General features: G+C 36.7%; 1 protein-coding gene across 4 annotated transcripts in view; it reads left to right on the top strand.

The window, feature by feature from the left end:
- Positions 1 to 293: 293 nt before the first annotated feature.
- The window catches only part of VIRMA (vir like m6A methyltransferase associated), a 67,139-nt gene continuing 45,102 nt past the window's right edge, over positions 294 to 22,330 (top strand). For 2 of the 4 annotated variants that reach the window (XM_070630671.1, XM_008541311.2), the window contains exons 1-5: positions 397 to 626; positions 15,006 to 15,121; positions 18,851 to 18,896; positions 20,043 to 20,091; positions 21,604 to 21,772. Coding sequence is in view for 2 of the 4 variants with exons in the window: in XM_008541308.2 (XP_008539530.1) it covers positions 564 to 626; positions 15,006 to 15,121; positions 18,851 to 18,937; positions 20,043 to 20,091; positions 21,604 to 21,772 (484 nt within the window). In the remaining 2 variants the exon portion in view is untranslated. Of the gene's footprint in view, positions 627 to 15,005; positions 15,122 to 18,850; positions 18,938 to 20,042; positions 20,092 to 21,603; positions 21,773 to 22,330 lie in introns of all 4 variants that reach the window. The other 2 variants (XM_008541308.2, XM_008541309.2) reach the window with 2 other exon arrangements.

The raw sequence follows: 22,330 nt of genomic DNA, 5'->3' as shown, positions 1-22,330 counted from the left end.
CACAAAGGCTGTGGGTTAGGTTTTATTACGCACAATTCATATTTTGCAGATGAGAAAACAAAAAAAATCTATTCGTTTTGAGACAACAGTTTCTTCTCTTATTTTTTTTATAAAAAATCTTATTTTTCAATCTCGCTCATTACATCTTTCCCGCCAGCCCTCGAAACGTTGCTTGCCGGCGGGTTCACTGGGCCGGGTATCGAGCTGGCAGCGCTCCCCACCCCTACTCCACCTTCTCCAAAACCTGCTCCGCACTTTGCCACCCTGAGGCCGTCGTGGCTCTATAACGCGGTAGAACGACAGGGTTTGGACCACTGGAGACTCCGTAGTCCCCTCCTCTGCTTCCTTCGCCACTCTCGGTGCTCCGAGGGCGCCCTCCGCCGCGCTGGAGAAGGCGGGGCCGGCGACATTGGGCAGCACGACGCGTCAGGATAGGCCGAGGCTTACGGTGCTAGCGCTCTGCCAACCGGAAGTACGGCCGTCTCTCCCTCTCCTGAGCCGCTGTCGCCGGGGTTTGAGGGCTGCTCCGGAAGTCCTCCCCCTGTCCTCCGCCCGCGGCAAACATGGCGGTGGACTCGGCCATGGAGCTGCTATTTTTAGATACTTTTAAACACCCGAGCGCTGAGGTAAGGCTTCGCGACTTGGTTCTGACCCTGCCTCTGGACTTTGGGGACCTTTACAAAAAATCGTTAGGCGTGCCTCGACCTTTTCTCCTGTCTATTGGCACTTTGATTCCTCCCTTACACACCCCCCTCCCCCAGCTTGGGTGTGGGCAGCGGGGCTGAGGGAGGGCAGGGGTGGCTCCTCACTGCCCTGCTGGGTGTTAGGCTCCCGGTGTTTGGTCGACTTGGCTGCTCTGCTTGCTTTGCTCTTTTTCGTTTGTTCCTGTTAGCTTTGGGCCTTGAAAAGGATCATGGTTCTCAGGTTGACCTCAGGTGGTGTTTGGGAGGGGTCTTGGACAGCTTGTGTTTGACAGTGGTGCAGGTGGCCGAGCAGGTCGCGGAGGCTTCATGTTCTTAAGTCCCTTCTCCTAGGTCCCTTTTCTAATGGGAGTTCTGTGGCCCAGATGTGACACTCATTCGGTTTAGGCTTGCGGCGTTCTTCAGTTTGTCGTGAAACTTTAATACTACTCTCTTGGAAAGATTTCACACGTTAACAGCATGAAATGCTTACACGGAACGTCCTTTGCGTGCAGAATACTTGTTGGGAAGAGGGGAGAATTGAGAGGATTGTAGTCAAGCTGTGAAGCACAATTGTATTGTCGTTTTGAGGGGCGAGGGTGGGGTGTTGGGAGCGCCCCTGAACTTACGACTGGCTCTGCGATGTGTCTACTGAATATAGCTAGTTAACTAAAGGTTCTCGAAAGCTGACCACAGATGAACATTAACGAAGTCCACAGAGAAATTAAAAAACCCCCAGAACTCACATTTCTCTTTAAATGTAAGCTTAATCAGTCTAGAGTACTATTCTTTCTTCTGCGATAGTGATGGTAGTGAGTAGTGGTTGTATCTTAATGCTTTACTTGGCAAAATAAAAAGTTGAAAACCTTGGTCTTATAATTATTTTAACGAATGGTTTGTAGGTCTGTAAAAATGGAAAGTTTGGAAACTTTAGCATATCTTACTAAAGGTGAATTAATTTGTGGTCTCTCATTTCACGTGGGTCAGTTAGCTCTGTTTGTTCAATGACCATACTTCTCTGACTGTAATTCCAGCTAGGCTTTAGGAAACTCACAGTGGAGGCCGTAGTTGGATAAGAGCAAATCTATCATTTGTACAGAAATAAAGGACAGTTAAAAATGAAATAAAAAAGCATATTTCTAGTTTAGAAAAATTGGCATTCATTCACTTATGTCTTCAAGAATTTAGTATTTCTTCCCTTATTCTTAGACAAACATTGAGGACATCCAGAGGATAGAACTAGTAGTAAAAATCTTCTTCTGGCAGTGACTGGGGAAGGCTTAGTAGAGATCCTATTTAAACTGTCTCGAAAGAGGTGTAGAGGTTTGTGGCAAATATGGAATATTGAGATGTTTGTTCTCATGAAATTTATAACTAAATGTTGTAGATTAGGTCCACAAAATTATAATTCAAGTTAGAGTGTGATGAGTACATAAAGAAAGAGAGCGGGAATTCCTTGGGGTTTGTCGCCTTTGTTTCCAAAATGCCCATCAGTGCCTGACTTAATACGACTTCAGTCAATCTTTATTTAGCTCCCTTTGGTGGTACAAGTCAAGACTATGTGATTTCAGAGGAGGGAGAGACCACTCTTCATTTGAGAGTATCAGAGAAGACTTTATCAAGGCAGTTGGCATATGAGCTTGGTCTTTGCTGGAATAGGATATGTCCCACAGTCGTAGATAGGAAAGGAGGGCATTCTTCTGGAGTAGCAGTCCTCTGTAGGCTATGCCAAAAGGAGCAGTGTGAAGTGGCACCTGAAGGGCAGTTTGAAGCAAGATCATGGAGTTCCTTGAATGCTAAGTAAAGGAATATGGACTTTATTTTATAGGAAATGGGTAGGTTTTTCAGCAAGCAAATTATATGATTAGTACAATACATTAGGTGGATTAATTGAACAGTAACACCTAAAATGGTTCGGAAACATTAGGTGGCAAATCAAGGAGAAAAGATGAGACATAATGAAAGCTTGAGTTAGCACATGGGCAGTAAACATTGTTAGCATTTATTGAATGCTTATTTTGTGCAAGACAGTGCTTTGGTAATGTAAATACATTATCTCTAATCCTTCCATCAATTTTGAAAGATAGTTATTCCCATTTTATAGATAAGAAAACTGAGCATGAGAGGTTAGATGACTTTCCTAAAGTGGCATAGCTGGATTAAGACACATCAACACACGTTTCACACATTTTCTGGCTCTAAGTTCATGCCATGCTGTGTCCCTGTGGGACTAAGTAGGAGAGGATAGGTACAAGATAAATTTTGGATATAGAATTGACAGGATAGCAACTGATGGTGTGAGGGAGAAGGAGTACAGTCAGCCTTCGGTATCCGTGGGGGATTGGTTGCAGGACTCCTGAGGATACCAAAATCCCAGGATACTCAAGTCTCTGTAGTCGACCCTCAGTATCCACAGGTTCCACATCTGTGGATTCAACCAACCAACCGTGGATGGAAAATACCATATATGGTGTGGGACAGCTCTAGGAGGGGCAATATAAATAAAACAGAAAAAACAAAACCCATTGCCCTTGCTTTCAGAGGAATTTGTAATCTGGTGGGGAAGACAGACATTTCTTCTGTTTTTACAAGGGGACTACTTAAAGGGATTTGAGCGGTGCTAAATGAATTACAAATTGTGTTTGTGGTTTGTATGCCTCTTTTTAAAAAATAAAGTAACTATGTTATTTTAGTAAATTTCAATTTCGTTATAGAAAAATTAGAAAATACAGAAAAGCAAAGGCTTTCATAGTCTCACCTTTCTTAGTCCCAGCTATCGACAGCTTTCTTTAATTTTTTCCCAAATCCTCTAGTAAACACACACACACACACACACACACGCACATATATATATGTGTGTGTGTGTGTGTATATATATATATATATGTATGCTTAAATATATTCACCCACCACTCACATTACTGGACCAATACTGTAATACTGTTTTGTGGTTTCTTTTTAAAAGAAATTTTTTTATTGTGGTCTAAATAGTTTATAACACTGTGAAATTGCAGTTGTACATTAATATTTGTCAAATACCATATAAATGTGCCCCTGCACCCCTTGTGCCACTCTCCCCCATCTTCCCCCTGGTAACCACTAAATTGTTCTCTTTGTCTGTAAGTCTGTTTTTTTCCCACATATGAGTGAAATCACACAGTGTTTGTCTTTCTCTGTCTGGCTTATTTTGCTTAACATGATGCCCTCAAAGACCATCCATGTGGTTGCAAATGGAACACTTATGTCTTGTTTATGGCTGAGTAGTATTCCATTGTATATATATATACCACATCTTTATCCAGTCATTAGTCATTGAGCACTTAGGTTGCTTCCATGTCTTGGCTATTATGAATAATGCTGCAATGAACATAGGGGTGCATAAGTCTCTTTGTATTGTTGATTTCAAGGTCTTTGGATAAATACCCAGTAGTGGGATAGCTGGGTCATATGATAATTCTCTTTTAAGTTTTTTGAGAAATCTCCATTCTGTTTTCCAAAGTAGCTCCACCAGTTGCATTCCTACCAGCAGTGGATGAGGGTTCCCTTTTCTCCACAACTTCTCCAACATTTATTACTTTTTGTCTTGGTGATTATAGACATTTTAACGGGCATAAGATGATATGTAAGTCTAGTTTTGATTTATGTCTCCCTGATGATTAGTGATGTTGAGCATCTTTTCATGTACCTATTGGCCATCTGTATATCTTCTTTGGGAAAATGTCTGTTCATCTCCTCTGCCCACTTTTTGATTTGGTTGTTTATTTTTTTGTAGTTCAGTTATGTGAGCTCTTTATATTTTATGGAGATTAACCCCTTATCAGATATATGATTTGCACATATTTTCTCCCAATTGGTGGATTGTTTTTTCATTTTGATCTTGGTTTCCTTTGCCTTCCAGAAGCTCTGTAGTCTGATGAAGTCCCACTTGTTTATTTTTTCTTTTGTTTCCCTTGTCTGAGTGTACATCATATTTGTAAAGATCCTTTTAAGCCTGATGCCAAAGAGTGTACTGCCTATATTTTCTTCCAGAAGTTTTATGGTTTCCGGTCTTACCTTCAAGTCTTTGACCAATTTTGAGTCTATTTTTGTATATGAAGAAGGACAATAATCTACTTTCATTCTTTTGCATGTGGCTGTCCAGTTTTCCCAGCACCATTTATTGAAGAGGCTTTCCTTTCTCTGTTTTATGTTCTTGGCTCCTTTGTTGAAGATTAGTTGTCAGTATATGTGTGGTTTTATTTCTGGGTTTTCAGTTCTCGTCCATTGATCTGTGTGCCTGTTTTTGTACCAGTACCGTGATGTTTTGATTACTATTGCTTTATAATATGTTAGGAAGTCAGGGATTGCTGGTGAGCTTTGTTCTTGTTTCTCAGGATTACTTTGGTTATTCTGGGTCTTTTGTTGCCCCGTATGAATTTTAAGATTCTTTGTTCTATTTCTGTGAATAATGTCATTGGGATTCTGATTGGGATTGCATTGAATCTGTAGATTGCTTTAGGTAGTATGCCCATTTTAACTATGTTTAATTTTCCATTCCATGTACATGGAATATCTTTCCATTTCTTTATGTCATTATCAATTTCTTTCAGTAATGTCATGTAGTTTTCCTTGTATAGGTCTTTCACTTCCTTGGTTAAATTTATTCCTAGATATTTTATTCTTTTCGTTGCAGTTGTAAATGGGGTTGTATTGTTGAGTTCTTGTTCTGTTAGTTTGTTATTAAAATATGGAAATGCCACTGATTTTTGTATGTTGACTTTGTATCCTTCAATGTTGCTGTAGTTGTCGATTATTTCTAATCATTTTCTGATGGATTCTTTAGGGTTTTCTATATAGAAAATCATGTCGTCTGCACAGAGTGAGAGTTTCCCTTCTTCAGTACCTATTTGGATTCCTTTTATTTCTTTTTCCTGCCTAATTGCTCTGGCCAAAACCTCTAGGACTATGTTGAATAAGCGAGGTAATAGTGGGCACCATTGTCCCTGTTCTCAGTGGGATGACTTTCAGTTTTTCCCCATTGAGTATGATGTTGGCAGTGGGTTTGTCATGTATGGCCTTTATTATATTGAGGTATTTTCCTTCTATACCCATTTTATTGAGAGTTTTTATCATGAATGGATGTTGGATCTTGTCAGATGCTTTCTCTGCATCTATGGAGATGATCATGTGGTTTTTGTCCCTCTTTTTGTTAATATGGTGTATCACATTGACTGATTTGTGGATGTTGAACCATCCCTATGTTCTTGGTATGAATCCCACTTCATCATGGTGTATGATCTTTTTAATGTATTGCTATATTTGGTTTCCAGTATTTTGTTGAGGATTTTTGCATCCATGTCCATCAGCGATATTGGCCTGTAATTTTCCTTATTGCATTGTCTGGTTTTGGGATCAGGGTGATTTTGGCCTCATAGAATGTGTTAGGAATATTTCCCTCTTCCTCAATTTTTTGGAATAGTTTGAGAAGAACAGGTAATAAATTGTCTTTGAACGTTTGGTAGAATTCTCCCAAGAAGCCATCTGTTCCTGGACTTTTATTTTTGGGGAGGTTTTTGGTTAGTGTTTCAATCTCTTTACTTGTGATTCGTCTATTCAGATTCTCTATTTCTTCTTGATTCAATTTTGGGAGGTTGTAAGAGTCTGAGAAATTATCCATTTCTTCTAGATTGTCCAGTTTGTTGGCATATAGTTTTCCATAGTATTCTCGTATAATCTTTTGTATTTCTGTGGTATTTGTTGTAATTTCTCCTCTTTCATTTCCAGTTTTATTTATTTGAGCCTTCTCTCTTTTTTTCTTAGTGAGTCTGGCTAAGGGTTTGCCAGTTTTATTTATCCTCTCAAAGAACCAGCTTCTTGTTTCATTGATCCTTTTTACAGTCCTTTTTGTTTCAATTTCATTTATTTCTGCTCTGATTTTTATTATTTCCCTCCTTCTGCTGAGTTTGGGCTTTGTTCTTCTTTTTCTAATTCAGTTAGGTGTAATTTGAGATTGTTTATTTGAGCTTTTTCTTGTTAGTGTGGGCTTGTATTGCTATAAATTTCCCTCTTAGGACTACTTATGCTGCATTGCTTAAGAGTTGGTATGGTGCATTTTCATTCTCATTTGTCTCCACCTATTTTTTGATTTCTCCCTTTATTTCTTCGACGACCCATTGGTTGTTCAGTGGCATGTTGTTTAGTCTGCACGTTTTTGTTCCTTTTCCAGTTTTTTTCTTGTAGTTGATTTCTAGTTCCATGGCATTATGCTTGGAAAAGATGGTAGATATGATTTCAATCTTCTTAAGTTTATTGAGGTTTGCCTTGTTTCCCAGTATATGGTCTGTCCTTGAGAGTGTTCTGTGTGCACTTGAGAAGAATATATATTCTGCTGTTTTTGGATGGAGTTCTCTCTATATGTCTATTAAGTTCATCTGGTCTAGTTTTTCATTTAAGTCCACTATCTCCTTGTTGACTTTTTGCCTGGGTGATCTATCCATTGATGTAAGAAGGGTATTGAGTCCCCTACTATTACTATGTTGTCATTGATAATCTTCTTTTGGGTTTGTTAATAGTTGCCTTATGTACTTTGGTGCTCCTGTGTTGTGTGCATACATGTTTATAAGTGTTGTGTCTTCCTGGTACAGAGTCCCTTTCATCACTATATACTGCCCCTCTGTGTCTCTCCTTACAAGTTTTATCTTGAAGTCTACTTTGTCTGGTATAAGTATGGCAACACCTGCTTTCTTTTGTTTGCCATTAGCTTGGAGTATTGTCTTCCATCCCTTCACTCTGAGCCTTTGTTTGTCTCTGGAGTAGAGATGTTTTCCTGGGGCAGCATATTTTAGGGTCTTGTTCTTTAACCCATCCTGCCGCTCTGTGTTTTGAGTGGAGAATTCCATCCATTTACATTTAGAGTGATTATTGATATATGAGGGCTTAATACTGCCATCTTATTCCATGTTTCCTGGTTCTCCTGCATTTCCTTTGTTTCTTGTCCCATGTATTTTGGACTACCAATTTGATTATATAGTTTACTCTGTTGGTATTCTTATTTTTCTCCTTGTTTATTGTAAATGTCTCTCTTGTAATTATTTGCTTAGTGGTTATCCTTAGGTTCATATAAAAAATCTCATAGTTGAGATAGGTCATTTTCTGATAGCCTCTTATATACTTAGACTGTACTAATTCCATCTGTTTCCTCTTCCTCTTCTAAGTTATTTTTGTTGTATCTTTTTCCAAGTTGTGTTGTGAGTTTGTGGTTAAAAAGCTGAGATCATTTTTGTTTCTGATTTGTGACTTCTTTTCTTGTCTAGCAATGTGTTGTGCATCTTCGAGAATACACCTGTATAGGGGCTGGCCTGGTGGCACAGTGGTTAAGTTCACATGTTCCGCTTCTCGGCAGCCCAAGGTTCACTGGTTTGGATCCTGGGTCCGGACATGGCACTGCTTGGCAAAAGCCATGCTATGGCAGGTGTCCTATGTATAAAGTAGAGGAAGATGGGCATGGCTGTTAGCTCATGGCCAGTCTTCCTCAGCAAAATGAGGAGGATTGGCAGTAGTTAGCTGAGGGCTAATCTTCCACAAAAAAAAAAAAAAAGAATACACCTGTATAACACTTGTAAGCTTCATTTGTAAACATCGTCTCTTTTTTTGGCTAGGTAATGCATCTATGAGGTACAAATTCAAAAGGTACAAAAGGGTATACAGTAAAAAGTAGGTCTCTCATCTCTATCGCCAAGCCATCTTGTTTCCTTCCCTAGATATTCTGCATAATATCGTTTTTATTGGCCGCATAATATTTCTTTAAGTGGTAATCTTATTATATTTTAAGTTCTCATACATTTAGGCTCCTGTCTTTATATTGTGATGTGATATTCCCTTTTTTTTTTAAGGCTGATCCTTTTTTTCTTCTTCTTCTCCCCAAAGACCCCCAGTACATGGTTGTATATTCTAGTTGTAGGTGCTTCTCATTGTGCAGTGTGGGATGCCACCTCAGCATGGCTTGATGGGTGGTGCTGTGTCCATTTGCAGGATATGAACTGGCAGAACCCTGGTCTCCTGAACTGGAGCACGCAAACTTAACCAGTTGGCCATGGGGTCAGCCCACTGTGATGTGATATTCTTGAAGTTATATTATTTTATACATCTTTAATTGTTTCTTTATTACTTTCAATAGTGGAATTGCTGGGCTAAAATACAGTCTTAAGAGAGTGATTAATGCTAGAAAGTCCTATTTCATTTTAGAGGTTTTTTTAAGAAACTAATTCGGAACTCATCTGAATAGAAGTGTTAATAGAAGTGGTAGGAGTAGATGAGATAGCCTTAGTTTACCCTTAGGAGAGGGTAAAAAGAGAAGAGAAGATAGTTGCAGGGATAGAAGAGTAAGGATCGGGGAGACAGCTGTACTGTGACGTTTAAACACACAAGGACTCCCTCTGAAGATAAATGTGGCTCAGAGTTCTGGAATCTGACCAGTCTGTTTTTCACATTCTTGTTAGCGCCCTAATCATAAACCTTCCATGATTTCCCATTGTCAGCCCGTCTTCCTAGGTTTGTGTATTCCTCTAGACATTTTAAGCCCCTACGTCATTGTGATATTTTTTTAAACTCTGAAAACACAATTCAGTCAACTCTTATTAAGTACCTATTAAAAGTCTTACATTCATTAAATGAATATGCCAGGCACTATGAATGTAACAGTAAACTGAAACTTGGTTCTTGTCTTCTTGAAACACCTCTCTAATGGGAGAGATAAAAGAAGTAATTATAATTTAGTTTGATAAGATGTTTTGGATACACAAAGGAGAGGCACCTATCTAGACTTGGTCTGGCTCAACTTGCAAGAGAAAGTTGACATCTGAAAGGAATTGGGACAGAGGAGTGTGGGAGGGTTCTAAGCAGAGATAATAGCATGAGTAAGGGCATGAAGATGAGAAAGAATGTGGTATTTTGGGGCTATAAATTTGGAGTGATAGAGGCCATTCTTATTTGTAGGACCAAGGAATTTGGCCTGAGGATGGTAAAGAGCAGGAGAGTGATACATTTACATTCTAGAAAGACCACTCTGCAATAGGAGAATGGGTTGGAGGGAGGCAAGAAAGAAGCACAGAACCAGTTAGGCTTCTATAGCTGTAATCTAGATTACAGTGCATAGTGTCTAGAACTAGAGTGACAGCAGGAATGGAGGGAAATACACAAATATGAGAGCAATTTGAGGTTTAATCAATAGGACTTGATGTTTTTGTGAATGAATGATGTAGGTGAGAGAGAATGAGAAAGAAGCCAACCGTGAAAGTGGTTTGTGTCTTGGCTATTGTGTGGATGGTGGTGCTGTCACTGATAGAAGAGAGTTCCGTTTTGGACTTGTCGAGTTTGTGGTGCCAGAGGAACATCCAGGTGAAGATGTCTAGTTGGCAGTTGGATATAGGTGGTCTGGGGCTCAGGTGAGAGGTCCTACATGGAGATACAGATTTGGATTTGACTTCTGGCAGTGGATGCAAATCTTATTTCTTGTTATTCTGTTGATTGAGTTTAGCTACTCAGTCCTACCTCTCTCCCCCGTTTTGCTCTCTAGCTATGATGAGCTATTCTTACAGTTTCTTGAACCTTCCAAGTTCTTGTTTGTATTCATTTTGTGCATGCTTCTCCCTTTGCCTAGAAAGCTCTTCCTCCTTCTTTCCCACTGATTCTTATTTTCCTTGAAGACTTGCTTAGCTCAGGTGCTACTTCTTTTGGGAAACCTTCCTTGACACTCCCCTTTTCCCCCCACAAATGTTTGCTCATAATCTGAGTTAGGTGAGTACCCGTCTGAATTTTCAGTTTCCTGTGTGAGTCTGTATCATAGCAATTTATGTATTTGTACACCACAATAGATTGTTCCTTAACGGCAGAGATTATGTCTTCTTGTCTTTGTATCTTGAGGACCTAGCATACTGTGGAACATTATAGACATTTAATAAATAAATATTGGGTAAAAGTGGTAGCAACTAATATGGAAACTCTTCTGCTTAGAAATAAAATAGATTTTGAAAGCCTGTTTGTAAAATCTTAAGTTCATGTCCACAGTAACTATACCTTAACTACTACTACTATCATTTGTTAATTAGTACAGAGCATGGTGGAGGAGAATAGAATTGATAAACTTTTGTTGTAAGCTTCCTTTGTAAACATTAATGAGAATTTATAGCCATGGAAGCAAAGGGATTTCTATATCGTAGACTTTTTAAGTAGAGAAGTTCCTTACAGGAAGGAAACAGCACTGAAGTTTGAGGCAAAGTGCTTATTTCTTTCACGTAAATCTACTGTAGAATTTGTTGAATACTTACAGTATGTTTGTAATAGTTAAGATACAAGTTCAGCTGATGTCACAACAGTCGAAATAACAGTGGATTAGATAAAATTGGGTTTCCTCTCTCAATAATTTGGTTTTAAGTATTCTACAGCTAATATGACAGCTCCACAATGTCAGGGACCCAGGTTCTTCTGTAATCCTCTGTCACATTTTTGGAAAGACAAAGTTGAACAGTGTTTTGGTCTGTTGATGTGCTTGATATTCTTTGCAGCTTTAAGAGACTCAAGCCTCAAGTCTTTCTAGATGCAAGTAATGCGAACCATTCTTGTCATTATGTACTTTGGCCACTAGGTAGTGTTGGTTGGCTGAACTGCTAGGAAAAGTTGATGTAGAATAGCCCAAAAGCAGTGTGAAAGTTTTCTTTTTAAATTATTGATCACAAGAGCTATGTTTTTCTGATCCTATGTCAAATGATACCTGAAAACAAGTGTATGCTAAATTTATACTATCCATTTCTTTTATTGTGGTGAACTCCTAGTTTGTGCATTTTTTCTTTTTTAAAGTACCTAAATGGTCTCCCTTGATCTCTTTATATTAGTTGGCATGTAAGTTTAGTAAATTAAGCTAATTTACATACAGATCTGCAATCCCTTATCTATAATTCAGAAATTAAAAAATGGCAGAAAAATCTGCCCTGAATTCGTTTGGTCATGCAATCTGATCTGAATTGACAAAATACTGATTATAATATTTATTTAGTGTGCATGTTTCTACATGTGGTTGCAGAAGTATTAATGTTTTGATTACAAGGTACTGCTCCAGAAGCCACTGGGGGTGTTAAGTTAGTATACAGTATTTATATCATATTACCTTTCCAAAAATCTAAAAAGTCAGGATTCTGAAAGACATATGGCTCCAGAGGTTTCCAGTAAGGGACTGTAGGTCTGTATTGACCTAAGCAAAACATCAGCAGGGAGGCAAATATGCTGTAGAAAATGTTATTATACAAATGGAGAGATATAACTAGCTATATTTTATCATCAGCTGTTTAAAAAAGTAACATTTTTTTAAACATTTTTACAAAGCGTTGTAAATAATGGCACGGTTTTAGTGAAGTGAAGTTTAAGATTATTTGTGACATTTTGAATGAAACAAATTGAAGGTGACTAAATTTTGACTAGAAAATGTGTTTTGATTGCACTATGTCCCTCTCCCTTTTTTTATTTTTTTAATTTAAGCTTTGTTTTTTTGAGTTCGTAATAGTTTACATCATTGTGAAATTTCAGTTGTATATTATTTCTTGTCTGTCACCACATAGGTACTCCCCTTCAGCCCCTGTGTCCACCCCCAACCCATCCTCTGGTAACCAGTGAACTGTTTTCTTTGTCCATGTGCTTGTTTATATTCCACGTATGAGTGAAATCATCTGGTGTTTGTCTTTCTCAGCTTAGCTTCTTTCACTAAGCATAATTCCCTTCATGTCCATCCATGTTGTTGCCAATGGGGTGATTTTGTCTTTTTTTCTGGCTGAGTAGTATTCCATTGTGTGTATATATGTATATATATATATATATATATATATACATATATACACCACATCTTCTTTATCTAATCCTCAGTCGATGGGCACTTGGATTATTTCCATGTCTTGGCTATTGTGAGTAGTTCTTTAATGAACATAGGGATACAATATATTATTTTGGATTGTTGATTTCAAGTTGTTTGGGTAGATATCCAGTAGTGGGATAGCTGGGTCATATGGTAGTTCTATTTTTAGTTTTTTGAGGAATCTCCATACTGTTTTCCAAAGTGGCTGCACCAGTTTGCATTCCCACCAGCAGTGTATGAGGATTCCTTTCTCTCCACACCCTCTCCAACATGGGTTATTTTTGGTCTTAGTGATTATAGCCATTTTAACAGGTGTAAGGTGTTATCTTAATGTAGTTTTGATTTGCGTTTCCCTGATGATTAGTGATATTGAACATCTTTTCATGTGTTTATTTGCCATCTGTATATTTTCTTTGAAAAAATGTCTGTTCATCTCTTCTGCCCATCTTTTGATCGGGTTGTTTGTCTTTTTGTTGTCCAGTTGTGTGAATTCCTTATATATTGTGGAGATTAACCCGTTATCAGATATATGATTTGCAAATATTTTCTCCCAATTGGTTGGTTGTCTTTTTCTTTTGATCCTTGTTTCCTTTGCCTTGCAGAAGCGCTTTAGTCTGATGAATTCCCACTTGTTTATTTTTTCTTTTGTTTCTCTTGTCTGAGAAGACATGGTATTCGAAAAGATCCTTTTAAGTTCGATGTCAACGAGTGTACTACCTATATCATCTTCCAGGAGTTTTATGATTTCAGGACTTATCTTTAAGTCTTTGATCCATTTTGAGTTTATTTTTGTGTATGGCGTGAGATAATGGTCTACTTTCATTCTTTTGCATGTGGCTGTCCAGTTTTCCCAACACCATTTATTGAGGAGACTTATCTTTTCCCCATTGTACATTCTTGGCACCTTTGTTGAAGATTAGCTGTCCATATATGTGCAGTTTTATTTCTGGGCTTTCAGTTCTGTTCCATTGATCTGTGTGCCTGTTTTTGTACCAGTAGCATGCTGTTTTGATCACTGTGGCTTTGTAGTGCATTTTGAAGTCAGGGATTGTGATGCCTCCAGCTTTGTTCTTTTTTCTCAGGATTGCTTTAACAATTTGGGGTCTTTGGTTGCCCCATATGAATTTTAGGATTCTTTGTTCTATTTCTGTGAAGAATGTTATTGGGCTTCTGATTGGGATTGCATTGAATCTGTAGATTGCTTTGGGTAGTATGGACATTTTAACTATGTTTATTCTTCCAATCCATGTGCATGGAATCTCTTTCCATCTCTTTATGTCGTTATCTGTTTCTTTCAGTAATGTCTTACAGTTTTCATTGTGTAAGTCCTTCACCTCCTTAGCTACTTTATTCTTTTTGTTGCGATTGTAAATGGAATTGTATTCTTGAGTTCTCTTTCCGTAAGTTTGTTATTAGAGTACAGAAATGCAACTGATTTTTGTAAGTTGATCTTGTACCCCGCCTACTTTACTGTGATTGTTAATTATTTCTAATAGTTTTCCGATGGATTTTTTAGGGTTTTCTATATATGAGATTGTGTCGTCTGCAAACAGCGAGAGTTTCTCATCTTCACTCCCTATTTGGATTCCTTTTATTCCTTTCTCTTGCCTAATTGCTCTGGCCAAAACCTCCAGTACTATGTTGAATAAGAGTGGTGATAGTGGGCATCCTTATCTTGGTCCTGTTCCCAGGAGGATGGCGCTCAGTTTTTCCCCATTGACTATGATGTTGGCTGGGGGTTTGTCGTAAATCGCCTTTTTTTATTATGTTGAGGTAATTTCCTTCTGTTCCCATTTTGTTAAGAGTTTTTATCCTAAATGGCTGTTGGATCTTGTCAGATGCTTTCTCTGCATCTTTTGAGATGATCATGGGGTTTTTATTCCTCATTTTGTTAATGTGGTGTATCACATTGATTTTTGGATGTTGAACCATCCCTGTCTTCCTGGTGTAAATCCCACTTGATCATGATGTATGATCTTTTTGATACTTTGCTGTATTTGGGTTGCCAATTTTTTTTGAGGATTTTTGCATCTGTGTTCATCAGCGATATTGGCCTGTAGTTTTCCTTTTTTGTGTTCTTGTCAGGCTTTGGTATCAGAGTGATGTTGACCTCATAGAATGTGTTAGGAAGCATTCCATCTTCCCTAATTTTTTGGAATAGCTTGAGGAGGATAGGTATTAAGTCCTCTCTGAAAGTTTGGTAGAATTCCCCAGGGAAGCCATCTGGTCCTGGGCTTTTATTCTTTGGGATGCTTTTGATTCCTGTTTCAATCTGTTCACTTGTTATTGGTCTATTCACATTCTCCATTTCTTCTTGATTCCGCTTTGGGAGGTTGTAAGAGTCTAAGAATTTACACATTTCCTCTAGGTTATCCATTTTGTTGGCATATAGTTTTTCGTAGTATTCTCTTATAATCCGTTGTATTCTCCCTCCCTTTTTTTAAAAGCAAAGTTCTCATATAGATGTGGTTCGTTTTCCATGTGTGGTTTATATCAATGAAGTCCGAGTCATACCCCCAGGAGTCAGAGCCCATAGCAGCCTGCCTGACAATAGAGCATATGGGTAAGTCAACTTTCTTTTTAAAAGAATTTTTGACTGAAGATTGTCCTCGAAATATATTCTTAAAGGCAAAATTTTAAGATAATATTTTGTAAATTAAAAAAACCTAAAATTTTATTCACTTATGGTTACGTTGTACTTGTAACTGACTCTAGGTTTTCTGTATAATCCATATTTCATTATAAACTTGAAAATAGTAATTACTTGATCTAAGTACTAAATTAAATTTTTCTTTCTTCATTGCTTTTTTTTAAAAGTTGGTGGAAATAGGTTTATATTTTCCAAAATATTCTATGGTGGCACAATGTAGTAGATGAAGTACTTTTAACCTTTTTCCTTGAAAATAAGAATTAGTCTGAATATTCAGAAATATATCTTTTAATGTTAGTACATTTTTATTATTTTATAGTATCAGTTTTCATGACTTGATGATCTTCTTAGCCTGATACATGTGTCTTTTTTTTTTTTTTTTTTTTGAGGAAGATTAGCCCTGAGCTAGCTACTGCCAATCCTCCTCTTTTTGCAGAGGAAGCCTGGCCCTGAGTTAACATCTGTGACCATCTTCCTCTATTTTATATGTGGGATACCTTCCACAGCATGGCTTTTGCCAAGCGGTGCCATGTCCGCACCCGGGATCTGAGCCAGCAAACCCCGGGCCGCCAAAGCGGAACCTGCGCACTTAACCGCTGCGCCACTGGGCTGGCCCCATGTGTCTTTTTATAAATTCATAGCTTCACATTAGCCATTAATTGTATGTAGCAAGTAGTTATTTGATGCTTTCTCTTTCTTAGGCTCTGTGGGAAATAAACAAAATGTAAGACATGGTCCCTGATGTAGAGTTGTTGATAACTTTAACAACTGACATAAAACAGAGGAATTTGATCTATGTTGTAAAATGAGTAATCATCTTCTTCTTTTGATTTTAATTACATGAATTGGAGATATAAGCTAAATTTTGGTTGTGGAAACATGAGTATATATAATAAATATATCTATGTGAGTTTTTAGCTTACAGCCTAGGTATTAATCTTCTCTTATTAATACCACATTTCATTATGTGCATGCTGTGATAACTCAGTTTCTATTACATGAAAGAGTTAAACCAGCTACTTAATGGTGTTATGGTACAGAGTCAAAGTTAAGGGCTCATTTCTTCATAATTGTGAAAAGTAATTGGTTACTTGTAGAAGTAAGTAGAAAATCTTCAAATGTTTTCAGGTCATTCAAAGGTAAAACAAATACAAAACAAAACAGTAAGTGTTTAATTAATGTTTGTAATGAGAGATCACTATAATTGACTTTGTATCTTTTTTTTCCGTGTTTAAGAAAATAAAAACTCATGTTTTCCTATAATTTCTTCCTGCTGTTCCTATAAAAAGCGTGTAGAATGGGAAAGATGGAGTAATGATAGTGTATCCAGCAGTCTTCTCTAATTGTACTGCTTTTGGTCAACAAGGGTCTATTATCTTTTGCTGCATAATAAATTATAGCAAATTTAGCAGCCTAAAACAGTAAACATTTAAAATATAATCCCAGACTCCAGTCTCAAGATTTGCCTGGGGCTGGAGAATTTGCTTAGTAGCTTGCTCCCTTGGCTGTTGGCAGGAGACTTTAGTTCCTTGCCAGGAGATTCTCTTTATGGGGCTGCTTATGTCACAACATGGATTCCTCTAGAGTGAGTGATCCAAGAGTGAGAGAGCATGCCCTCAACAAGGAAGCCACAATCAGTGTGTTTTATAACTTAATATCAGAAGTGATATACTATCATTTTTAGTATGTTTTGGTTACGTATTCTACTGGTACAGTGTGGGCGCTACACAAGGGTGTGAATAGCAGGAAGCAGGGATCTTAGTAGCCATTTTGTTGGGTGGCTACCAGAGCAGGCAGAATGGATCTCTGCCATTAGCTGCAGTGGGTAAGAGTTTTGTTTCATTTTCCCTCTTCTTATCTCTCTCCTTTTTCTTAGCTGGGGGTGAATGGCTGTTCATGTTTTAATAGTTCCAAATATGAAATTGTCATAAACAACTTCATACACAATATGTTACAGAACAGTAAAATAAAGTATTAATTCAGTAGTACAAATGTAAGATGTCAGGAAGCCTGAAATCTCAAGGTTGAAAGTAATATTAGTCATCAAATGATATTTGTGCAGCATACTTTACAATAATGTTTTATCTCATTATAAAATTCAGAACTTTACGGGTAAAATTAAAATCCCTGTACTCCCTCCATCCTGAGAGAATCTTAACATTTGATGCACTGTTTTTTAATGTATATGTGTGTACTTGTATATATGTAAATGTGGTATGTTATGTGAGGTTAGGTTTTAGAGTCAACAAGTTTTAAGATGAAACACTGGTGTAGTCAAATTACCATTGATTCTTTAAATCCCTTTTCAATGACCAGGGCGTGCATCTTTGATGTCTCAAAAGTAAAGAATTTGCATTTCAGCCCTTTTTCCTTTCCTTGAGTTATTGGAGGCCAGGGTCTAGTTTGAAGAGGAAAGATAGGAGGGAGAGACTAGAGTTGTTGAGCACATATAGTTGAATTTGTGTAAGATAAATGTATGATGCTGCTCTGACCCCACTGTGTATATTCTGTTTATTCCTTCATTTTATTTAACATTATCTCAGGAGTACTTTCACATCATTCAGTTTTATTTGAAAATGTGATTTCTGATGGCTGCATGATCTAACAAATGACTGTATAGTAATTTATTTGGCTAGTTCTTTATGTGGGGACCATTAGATAGATGGTTTTCAGTTTTCAAATTACAAGTCAGAGTATAATGAACATGCTCTTGAAGGAAAATCTTTGTTTGCCTATCAGTGTTTCCATAGAAACACTTCCTAGAAAAATCTATTTCTGGACCAAATAGTGTGAACATTTTCTCAGTCTCCTGAATTTTATTGTCATATTGCCTTTCAGAGTGATTGCACTTATTTGTACTTCTACCACAAGTGCATGAGGGAACCTCTTTGGTAGTACTCTGGGCATTACACTTTTTACCATTTGGATTTTTTGTAAATAAACTACAAAGCATGCAGTGTTTAATATCAAGGTTTTGGTTGAGCCTAAGGAGTTTCAGCCATGTGTACACTTGATATGTATCAAGTGTAGCAAGATTTCATTCTTATGCAAATTAAATATGCTTTAATCTTAACTATGTAAATCTACAAAAAAAAGTAAATATTTTATGTAAATTGCTGCTGTTATGCAAATTTCAGTTTAGGCTTTAAGTCACAATTTAGGGCTTTGATGCCAAAATTTTTATTACGGTTTTGTATTAATGTGGATTAAATTGAAATCAAATTGTAATTATAATATACAGCTTGAAGTTAGTTAACTCCTGATTCTTTTTGAAAGGGAATAATGATATAAAGAATTATAAAATTAAATATTAGAATTAATTAGCATTTGCTTTTAAAATATATTAAAAAATTTAAATATTTACTTGTTTTAGAATGGTCCAAGTAGCAAATGAAAGATGCTTGATGATTAAAATTTTATTTTCAGTAATACTCAAAGTGAATAGTATGCTACTTGAGAATTGGATGTGAATAAAATTACAGAAAATATTACAATTAACTGTATATTTTTGTTATTTAAATCTTAGGAATATTATATCTCAGTTCTAGAATTGCTCTTAAATTTGTACTTACTTTGTTTTTTGTTTTAATTTAGGAACTGATTATTGCAAAGACTGACGTTTCAACTTTGTTTCATTCACAGGGAGACATCTCCGCACACATTTCAATTAGACTTATTCTTTAACAATGTAAGCAAACCAAGTGCCCCAGTTTTCGATAGGTTGGGAAGGTATGTACCTACTGGGTAATGCCACCAGAAACTCATGAGTTAGTGAGCAAAACCTTTTTATTCTTTAGATAGAAGAAAAGGATATATAAAGTGGTAGACCCAAGAACTTAGGGTTTAATTTTATCGGTTGGCAATATTAAAGAAATGTCAAGCTCCTAAGAAGTTAAGTTTATTTACAAAATAAAATTTTCAGTGTATGAAACATTAATCATCTTTTATTTACTTTTTATTGGTATATGCATTTCTTATACATAGCACATGATTTTATAATAACCTTCTAATTTAGAAAAGATTGCTTTTTGATTCTTTAAAAAAACTATAAACACATTGCGAGCTAATATTTTGTCTGTATCTTTTATATCACACTACTGCATAATTTAAAATTTCTTAATCACCTTTTGTAAAATGAGTATTGTGTTAATAGATACCCCCTTTTTGGGATTGTTTAGTACCTGCTAGGTATTATTAAATCTAGCTGTTTTGACATCTGCAAAATAATCGATCAGTAAGGATTTACATAGATCTCATTTATATATTAAAAAAGTTTAAAGGCTGCGCAATAATGGAAAAATTTCTGTCCCTGTCAGGAAGTAACGGTGTTTTAGACTTGTTATTTTATTCATCCTTCATTCATTTGTTATTAAATTGTATTGATAATTCCTTTTTTTTTAAATGAAGGGAACCAAGGTAATCTGAAGCAGCTAGTTTTTAATATTAACGTAGAATGTTTTTCTTATATCAGTACTTACTTGATAAAAATAGGTGCTTTTCTTTAATTTTAGTCCCAGTATACATTTTTGGAAGACTGATGCAATGGTTCTCTACTTTGGCTGTATATTAGAATTACCTGGGGTGGTTTTAAAAAAATACTGATACCTACACTCACCCCAAACCAATTAAGTCAGAATCTCTGGGGGGTTTGTTATATATTTTTTCTTGATAACGTTTTTTGGGGGAGTAAATTAAACCCGAACTTTGTGGTTTATTAAGTCAAAACAAAAATTTAGTATTTGATTTTATTAAAATATATGAATTTAGAAAGACTTCTTCATGAACTGTTATGTTCGGTGTTTGAGCCTATTAATTATTCCTACTCTTTTGGCAGCCTGGAATATGATGAGAATACTTCCATCATCTTTAGACCCAACTCAAAGGTAATTGCGGATGTCAGTTTTCAACTTGTTACTACTGTTTGTTTTCACCTCCATCCAGTTTTTGATCCAAATAAACCAGTGATGCAGAATGTCAGCTTATTTGGTTCTAGTGCAGCAGATTATCGTCTTTGCTTATCTGATTCCTCTTATATCCAGAAACTGTTTTAAAATGGAATAAAGACATTGTAATGTCATTCTCTACTTATAAAGTTCTTTCTTCCCCTAATTTTTATACGTGAGTCAGGGAGAGGCCAGCATCTGTGCTTTTCCTTCTTTCATTTATGTGGGCAAGTTCAGAAGGTGACAGGAAGGTAAATTGTTATTAGACACCACTGAGCCTTAAAGTTTCTTTAAAAATATGTGTTTCATATTTCTTCTTTTCATATCAAAAGTATGCCTTTTTTCTTGATATACCAAACGCCATTCTAGAAGCATCTAGCACATCTGAAATGCAAAAATAATTGTAATCTGATATGGGACTACTCAGCCTGCTGTTTTTTGGGGGGAAGAGATGAGTATTTAATCCTCTGCATCCTGTTTAGACTAAAAATTATCTTCCTTCTCTCTTTATCTTCCGTGTGATTTCTGTTTAGAGTCTGTCAATCCCTGGGTATAGTCTTTGAGTCTTTCTTCTGGTCCCCAGTTTCCCTTTACTAGAGTTTGCTAGAGTTATCAAGGAGAATGGTAATTTCTTTCTTCCTTATTGTGCCTCTAGAAGGGGCCCCATTGCCACTTACTTATTACTTCATCTTTACCAACTTGGTAGAGTGGAAAGAGAACTCAGAAGTCAGGGGCTTTGGTTTCTAGTCCAGGTTCATCTGCTGACACTCTGATTTTCTTATTTGTTGATAATATTTGCTCTGACTACCTCTCATAGTTATTGTGGAGATATGACAATTAATGTAGATAAGTTCTGTAAAACATAGTTATTTTTATTTTATAGGGAAATATTGAAAGTTAATGGCATTGATAAAGTCTTTGAGCTTTTTAGGAGAGTTTCTTTGCAAAAACAATTTGTTTATGGCTTCTTGTTACCCTTACTTTTTAAGTACCATGGATACATAAAATATACCTGTGTGTATGAGTTTGGCATGTAAAAAGAATGCTGTGCAATTTTATGAACTTTATAATCCTTGAGCCTGGACACAGTTTATGCTTTTATGTACCTCCATGACTCTTGTAATTATTGGGGTTTAATTTATTAATTGGCAGTAACTCCCATTTAATTTTGTTCTCATTTCTCTTCTCTTGGTTGGGAATCTAGTTATGCTTTTTGAACAGGATTGACATAAAGTATAGGATTGAGGAGATAAAGTTTGAGCCAGGTTTAGGTATGGTAACTCTGAAGGGCCGTATGAAAGCTGTACCTCAGAGTGAATTCCCACCAGTCTTGACCTTTGCATTTTCAGAATACTTTTAAAGACTTTAGTTGAACCACAAGTAATTTGATATCATTTACTTCTGGCATATTAAAGTGTTAATTTGAAAGCTATTTTTTTCCCCGAAAATCAGGTGAATACTGATGGTTTGGTGCTAAGAGGCTGGTACAACTGTCTGACACTGGCAATATATGGATCAGTAGATAGAGTCATAAGTCATGACAGAGACTCTCCACCACCACCACCTCCACCTCCACCACCTCCCCAGCCACAGCCAAGTTTGAAAAGGAATCCAAAACATGGTGAGAATTTAAAATTTGTGTTTGTCAACGACACTTAGGTTCATTACAGTAGCAAAAGGTAATTCAAAGAGCTCTTCTATCTTTGGAACCTTGCTTAAGACTTGACAAGATATGTGTCAGTCTCCCATTCTTTCCTATAAGAATTTCTTCTTATGTTAAAGTGGTTACATGTTATTTTCCTCCTCTACTTTCCTGGAATGCTTTTTAATTGAGCTGAGGGACTTTTTTCATTTGAAATAGGTAAATAATGTAGTCTAGTGGTATTCATGGTTTACTATCAAAATTTTCTCTAAAAGAATTGAAGAACAGGTAATAAGTTTGGTATATATTATTGGAATACTCATGTTAATGGCCTGTTTTTTCAGGAGTGCATTTCAAATTTGTTTAGATGTCTACATCATAAGTTATGCAGACTTTTCCCATTTTTGAGAACTTTTTGCTCATTAACTGGAGACAAGAAAATAAGAACTCCAATAAACTGCAGTGGCTTTCCTTCCATAAGGCAGGCAACTGGACTCATGTTTCCCAGGGTCTCTTCTCCTCACTCCAGTATTGCTT

Source organism: Equus przewalskii, chromosome 8 (assembly GCF_037783145.1).
Source record: "Equus przewalskii isolate Varuska chromosome 8, EquPr2, whole genome shotgun sequence".
Classification (NCBI taxonomy): Eukaryota; Metazoa; Chordata; class Mammalia; order Perissodactyla; family Equidae; genus Equus; species Equus przewalskii.
This window is presented reverse-complemented; position numbering and strand designations above follow the sequence as displayed.